General features: G+C 40.5%; 1 protein-coding gene across 1 annotated transcript in view; it reads right to left on the bottom strand.

Annotated features, from left to right (window-relative positions):
• The window catches only part of SIMC1 (SUMO interacting motifs containing 1), a 47,755-nt gene that overhangs the window by 7,596 nt on the left and 32,157 nt on the right, over positions 1-8,002 (bottom strand). Inside the window, exon 8 of the mRNA XM_029941243.1 lies at positions 39-195. Within this exon, the coding sequence (XP_029797103.1) occupies positions 39-195 (157 nt within the window). The remainder of the gene's footprint in view (positions 1-38; positions 196-8,002) is intronic.

An 8,002-nucleotide genomic window follows, 5' to 3' on the forward strand; every position in this document is an offset into this window, starting at 1 on the left:
AAGTGTGCTAGGCCTGCCGGAAGCAGGGGAGCACGTACCTGGCACTTGAGCAGTGATGTGGAATTGTTCAGGAAGTAGAGGGCCTGGGCCAGAGACAAGGGCAGGCGGGTGGGAGTCTCACAGCTGTGAAGGAATATGATTTCTAACACTTTGCAGCGCAGAAGGTGGCTTTCCATTGTAGTAAAGAACATCTCTCTGTGTGGAGAAGAGAAAGAACATGAACCATCACACTTGTCACTTCAAGGAACACGTACCACGATGCCCCGGGAAGCGCTAACATTCGTCCTCCAACAGAGACGGCTGCGCAGGAACACGACAGGGGCCTACAAAGTCACCAAGCTTGCCGGCAGCGCAGAGGTGGATTTGTTCGTGAATTAACCGCTGCCAGAAGGAGGGAAAAGTCTTTAACATTTGGGTAGGACCAGCTGAGGCAAATGAAGAATAACTTCATACCGTAAGAGAATTCATACTGAGAACAAATATTTCTGAATGTCCACAGGATGCCCGATCCTGTTTGGCCCAGCAAAGAACATCAAGGCAAATAAAAGGAGGTATTTCCCTCCTGCTCCATCCAATATTTCAGCATGAGGGAATTTTGGCTTCCTAGGAGTCTGCCTAATTTTAAAGCTGACTGTTGAATGGGGGCAGGAGGTACATGACAGGAACCTGAATGCCAAGCATGACAGGTGCACACGTGTGAGCTGCCTGTGGTGCTCCAGACACACAAACAGGAGGGGGTACATTTGGTCAGGGGACTCTAAGTGGCCTTCTAATGGAGGAGGAGGCATGGGACAGTGGTCCAGGAGGAGCGGAAAAAGGCTCAAGGCAGGAGGCCTTTCTCCAGAGGGGAGAAACCTGGAGAAAATGAATGAGGTAAAAAATAAACAGCTTGTGGGCATTGCAGCTTCTTAAATTTCAAGTCTAGGACTTGAGAGTCCCAGGAGGACGCTTGACCTTGACTTTGTCACTCTGTCTACTCAGTGCATGGCTCCACCAGCAAGGCTGGGCTCCAGCATATTCAGTCTCCGGGAGGGAGGGCTACAAAACAGCAGCTGTGCTTCAGGAAGGTGAGCCAAGCTCACTGTTCTGAGAGCAATGTCAGCTTCTAGAAGAATGGTATGAATTTCAGATGCGTCTGCTCTGAGGTGTTTCTTTAAAGGTCTGTCAGTCCTTGTCAGGTCTGCTGGTCACAGCGGTTCCAGCACGTAAGGCGGTTGGGTGCATCAGTGAGGAACTCGGGGGGCTGGGGCCCGGGTCCAAGAGCTCTTTCTCCTGCAACATCTCGCCCCTTTGTAGTTTTGCAACATCTGGAAAAGTAGGGGGTTCTTCGCGCCACTGCCATTTATAAAACAGATAAAGCACAAAGGGTCTATTGTTTTTTCCCTCTCCCTTTGCTTTTGCATCAGGCACATATGTTATTTGTACAAAAGCAAAGTTTAAAAAGCAAAATGAGTATTGTTAACCTTTGCGTCTTTCTATTCAGAAGTTTGAAAAGTCAGTATTTGTGAAAATCCATTTTATCTCCTTAATGATTTGAAAATCATTGTATATCTTCTCTGACAAATTTTCTTCTTTGATGCAAGGAACTCCAAATGATTAAATTTGCAACACAGTCCCTGAATTTTTTTTAAAGTCCAATTTGTACTCTGTATTTGGCCTATTTCTTTCACAAGACAGTTTTCCTCTTCAATAATCTTTTATTTCAAACTGTATTTTCTCTTCTAACTTTGTTTCCAGGACTTGGCATTTGTCTTGATTTTATAATCCACAGGTGGCAAACTCAGAGACATACAAAGACAAAGAGATCATTTTCAAGCAGTGGCCATAGTAGGAAATGCAGGTACAATGATCTATAGCAATTCAAATTTGAATTTCAAAAACAAGATACAGAGCAAGGCCAACATCCAGATTCACAGAGTACCTGGTATTGGATTTACCCTCCTGCCATAAACAATTATAAACTGGAGAAATATATAAAATAACTATTTTCAGATACTGGACAAGCTGCTTCAAAGGACTGTTATTCTTGAGAGAAGGGACACAGAAGCGGCGAACCCCACATTCACCCCAGATTTCTTATAAGGGGTACTTTCTAACTAAGGCAGGGGGAAGTGTGGGTCCCAAACAGAGCAGTGGGCTTGCTGGGGAGAGCAGTGACTGGAGGTCAGGACAGCTGAGTGGCCACAATCTGTGCTGCAGGAGAAGAGGTTAGGCAAGGTGTGTAAAGGGGCCCTTGTCAAACGTGCAGGAAGCACAAAAGCCTGAGAGAGAACTGGGGACTGTGAGCGGAGCGGAGATTCTGGAGCTCTTCCAGGGCTGACAGACACTGGGGTTTCAAGGAGCCAGAGTGGAGAGACCTCACTGAACATCTTGCGCCTTTGGCTGAGATCCCAAAAGGACGAAGGCTCCAGACTCCAGCCTTTTTAATAAGGGCTGCTTTAGAACCACCCCCTACAAATCCTAGAAACAAGCCTCAACAGGAGAAGCAAATCTGCCAGCAAATTAATTGCCAGAATAAAACTCAATACTCTTAGAAAAAACAAAAAACTCTCCATAAATCAGCATTCATAATATCCAACACACAATAAAACATTATCAGAGAAGGGAAAAACCAGGAAAGTATTATCCATAACCAGGAGCAAAATGTCCAGAGAAACAAACTGAGAAGTGAAACAAATACTGGAATTAGTAGACCAGGCCTTCAGAACAGCTACTATAAACATGTCAAGGTTAATCCATCAACCAACCAACAGACCAGGATGTACACAATGAGTGACTGGATGGGGCCTATCAGCAAAGAGAAATAGAAACTATAAATATGAACCAAATGGAAACTCCAGATCTGAAAAATATAATATCTGAAATGGAAAAAAAAGAAAAAAAGAAATCGCTGCTTAGGCTACATAGCAAATTGGGCACTGTGGAAGCAAAGATCGGGAATCTTGAAGACTATCCAAACTGAAATAAACCAAAAAATCAAGACAAAACAAAGCCAAACAACACCAACAGAAAACACTAGAACCTCAGTGATCTGTGGAACAGTGTCGAGCAATCCATATATTCATCCTCAGAATAAGATGAGAGTTTGGGGCCAAAAAAAAAAAAAAAAATCATGGCCAAAATGTTGCAGAATTTGATGAAAAATATCAACTCACAGATTTAAGAAGCTCACTAAACCCCAAGCAGGATAAATGTAAAGAAAACAAAACAAACAAAAAAGGAAACCACACTTAGGTATCAATCAAAATGCTGGGGGAAAAAAAATAGAGAAAAAAGACACATGACATATACAGGAAAACAGTAAGATGTTTTAATGACTTCTCATTCGTGAACCAGGAGAAAATGGAACATCTTTAAAATAAATGAAGAAAAATTACCTACCAACCTAGAATTTACATCAAGTAAAAACACCATTCATAAATGCATGTGACATAAAAGCATTTCCATATAAAAGCTGAGAGAATTTATGACAAGTAGACCTGCAATACAAAAAACACTTTGAAAAGTAAGTTCTTTTGGTGGATAAAAAAGGACACCAAATGGAACTTGGATCTTCAAGAAAGAACACCAGAAATGGTAAATATGTGGGTCCAATGTGTATTTTTTTCTGACTCTACAAGCAATTAACTCAATTCCAGCACTCTCCACATGAAGATATGGCATCAGATCCCACAGGTGATGGGTCCTAGAGACTCCCTCCTCCCTCACATCCAGGTTGTCATCTGTGCTTCTGGATGACCGGCTGTGGATGAGAGGTCTCCCTCCTCAGGTTCAATTAATTTGTGAGAGGAGCTCACAAAACTCAGAGAAAGATTTTACTTACCAGTTTAGCAGTTTCTTATAAAGGGACAGAACTCAGAACAGCCAGATGGAAGAGATGCACAGGGGAAGATGTGGGGAAGATGTGAGAAGCTTCCAAGTTCTCTGAGGCTGCCATTCTCTGGTATCTCCCTGTGTCCACTATCCTGTAAGCTTTCTGAGCCCTGTCCTTTTGGCTTTCTTATAGAGGCTTCATTACACAGACATGCTGGGTTAAATCATTGCCTACATTTGATTAAACTCAATCTCCAGCCTCTCTCCTCTCCCAGAAGGAGGTAAGGGATTCCCCTAACTACCAGCTCCCATTCTTACCTGAGGGGCATTCCAAACGCCACTTCATTAACATAATAAAAGACACCTTTAGCTCTCCTCACTTAGGAAATTTCAAGGGTCTTAGCTCTGTGCCAGAAATGGGATGAAGACTAATTATATATTCCTTATTATTATAAATCACAATATCATGGAGAGTAAATATGAAAGACCTTCCCCACATCATCTTTCTTTTTTAAATGTCTTATTTCTGAGAGAGAGAGAGAGAGAGGCAGGCAGGCAGAGAGAGTTGGGGAACACAGAATCCGAAGTAGGCTCCAGGCTCTGATCTGTTAGCACTCTGAGCTGGAACTCAGGGACCAGACCGGAGATCAGGACCTGAGCCGAAGTTGGATGCTCATCCAACTGAACCACCCAAGTGCCCCACCCCACATCATCTCTTAAATTTATTTTAAAAGCAACTAAGTGTTTAAAACAAAAATGTGACTTCATTCTGGAGTTTATACCTATGTAAAAGTAAAATGTATGACGATAAAGCACAAAGGATGTGAGTAGGGTAAATGGAAATACAAATTTTTAAGATGCTTACATTATGTGTTAAGTGACATAATATTAATTTAAGGCAGACTACAAGAAGTTAAGGATGCATACTGTAATTCTAAAGGCAATTATTCAAAATAATTTGCTGAAAAGTTATTTGATAAAATTCAATATCCACTCCTGTTGAAAACTAGGAGTAAAAGGGAACTTCAACTTTAATTCACGGTGAACTTATATTTTAACCAATAATTAATGAACTGCATGCTTCCCCTGGGTCATCAACAACGACAAAGATGTCTGCTTATACCACAACTATTCAACACAGCTGCGGAAGTCCTAGGCCGTGCAGTAAGGCAAGAAAAGGAAATAAAAGGCATGAAGATTCTAGAGAGGAAGAAATAAAATTGTCCCTTTATACAAATGGCACATTGACACAGATCTATATAGACAATCCCAAGGAATCTTTGGCACAAAAGTATCCATAAAAGGAAAAGTTGATAAACTGTATTTTATCTACCTTTAAAACTTTGCTCTGTGAAAGACCTTGTTTAGAGGCTGAAAAGAGAAACTACAAAATGTCAGAAAATGTTTGCAAACCACAAACTGACAAAAAAAATTGGTATCTATAATACAAAAAGATTCTCAAAACCCAATAGTAAGAAAGCAAACAATCTATTTAGAAAATGAAAAAAGAGACATTTCAGTAAAGAAGTTATGAGTACACGAGAAGATGCTCACATTCATTAGCCATTAGAGAAACGAAAACCACACGGAGAAGCCGTCACACACTTCGCAGAGCGGCTGACATCAACAGTGGCAACACCAGAAGCTGGGGTGCAGATGGACTGGATCACACATGTATTGTTGGTGGGAATGTCAAATAGCATAGCCACTCAGGGAAACGGTTTGGCAGTTTCTTGAACTAAACATGCCACTGACCTATGATACAGACATTGTACTCCTTCATATTTATTCCAGAGACATGAAGACTTCTGTTCACATGAAAATTTGCTTACGAGTATTTATAGCATCTTTACTCATAATAGTCCTAAACTGTCAACAACAGACATCCTCAATGCGTAAATGGTCAAAGAAAATCCAAGGTACACTCACACCATGGCCTACTATTCAGTAATAAAAAGGGATGAACTATTAATACGCACAATAACCTGAATGAATCTCTAGAGAATTCTGAGTGAAAAAAGCCAACCCCAAAAGGTTATGTACTTGTATGATTCCATTTATAAAATATTCTTGAAATGACAAAAGTGTTAAAATGGAGAACAGAATAGTCGTCAGAGGTTAAGAAGGGAGGGGTGGGAGGGAAGTGTGCATGGCTATAAAAGGGCAACGTGAGTAATCCTTGTGGTGATGAAAATGTCCTGTGTCCTGGCTTGTATCGGTCTCGATGTCCTGGTTGTGACACTGCACTATGGTTTTGCAGTGCGTTATCACTGGGGGAAACTGGTTAAAGAGTATATGGGATCTCTCTGTATTCTTCCTTGTAACTAGTGCAAATATATAATTATGTCAAAATAAAATAAGAACATTTTTTAATGTTTATTTTTGAGAGAAAGAGAGCATGAGCAGGGTAGAGGCAGAGAGAGAGGGAGACACAGAATCTGAAGCAGGCTCCAGGCTCTGAGATGTCAGCACAGAATCCGATGTGGGGCTTGAGCTCATGAGCTGTGAGATAATGACCTGAGCCAAAGTTGGGCGCTTAATGGGGCTTAACAGACTGGGCCATCCAGGTGCCCCCCCCAATTTAAAAAAATGTTTATTTATTTTTGATAGAGAGTTAGAGCATGAGGGAGGGAGGGCAGGCAGAGAGAGAGGAGACACAGAATCCAAAGCAGGCTCCAAGGTCTGAGAGGTCAGCACAGAGCCTGCCTGACACAGGCTTGAACCCAGGAACTGGGAGATCATGACCTAAGCTGAAGTCAGATGCTTAATGGACAGAGCCACCCAGGTGTCCCAAAATAAAATTTTAATTAAAAAAAGCTATAAGCCAGTAAGACAGACTAAATGGAATAAGAGAAAATACTTAATCCAAAAGAAGGCAGAAGAGGAGGCAAAAGTGAACAAAGGAGAAAGAGACAAATAGGAAGCAAACAGCAAGATGAAAGATATAAACCCAACAATTAAATGTAAATGAATGAATAACTCCCATTAAAAGGTAGGGATTGTCAGCTGACTAAAAAACCCAGACCAGGGGCAGCTGGGTGGCAGAGTTGGTTAAGCATCTGACTTCAGCTCAGGTCCTGATCTTGTGGTCCATGAATTTGAGCCTGCATCGGGCTCTGTGCTGACAGCTCCGAGCCTGAAAGCTGCTTCAGATTCTGTGTCTCCCTCTCTCTGTTCCTCCTCTGCTTGTGCTCTCTGTTTCCCAAAAATGAATAAATCTTAAAAAAAGCCTTCATAAAACCCCCAGATTATATGCTATTTATAATAAACACACCCTTTTTTCCTTTAACTTTTTGTTGGACTCACAGAATTGCAAAAACAGTACAAAGAATTCCCAAATACCATTATGCTTATCACATCTTCTTTATTCACCACATGTTTATCACATCTTTATCCTTCTGTCTTTGCTTTTCAATTTATTTCTCTTAACTATTTGAGAGTAAGCTGCAGACCTAATCCCCATTTACCCCTAAATACTTCACTGTATAATTCCTAAAAACAAGGACATACTCTTAGATAACCAAATACAATGATCAAAATCAGGAAATTAACTTTAGCATAATATCCACAGACTTTAATCAGATTTTTTTCATTGTCCTAATAATGCTGTTTATAACAAAAGAAAATCACAGATTACACACTGCACTGTCTGTTTTTACAGTTAGTTCCTCAACTTTACTTCGACTTTCATGACACTGACATTTTAAAAAAGCACAGGTCAGTTGTTTTTCATAGAATGTTTCTCATTGGGATTTGGTATTTTCCCACAATTAGACTGAGGTTATGCATTTTTGGGCAAGAGTACTACAAGAACTATGTTTTGTTTTTCTCACTGCATCATATCAAAAGGCACATGATGCCAACTTTTCTGATTGTTGGTGTTAACTCTGAATCACTTAGTGACTAAGGTAGGGCCTCCACTATAAGTTATTTTTTCCCCTTTATAATTTTGAGTATCTTGAGGCAATTACTTCAAAATTACGCAAATATCTTGGTACTCCACAAACTTTCACTATTTTAATATCCACTGATACCTGAACTATTATCATGATGGTTGTCAAACGAACGGCATTTTCCTCCTCATTTCTTCTTATTAAGTTGGCTTTTATTTATTTATTTTTAATTTTTTTTATAATAGTTTATTGTCAAATTGGTTTCCATATAACACCCAGTGCTTCTCCCCACAAGT

The sequence above is a fragment of the Suricata suricatta genome, chromosome 6 (assembly GCF_006229205.1).
Source record: "Suricata suricatta isolate VVHF042 chromosome 6, meerkat_22Aug2017_6uvM2_HiC, whole genome shotgun sequence".
Taxonomy (NCBI): domain Eukaryota; kingdom Metazoa; phylum Chordata; class Mammalia; order Carnivora; family Herpestidae; genus Suricata; species Suricata suricatta.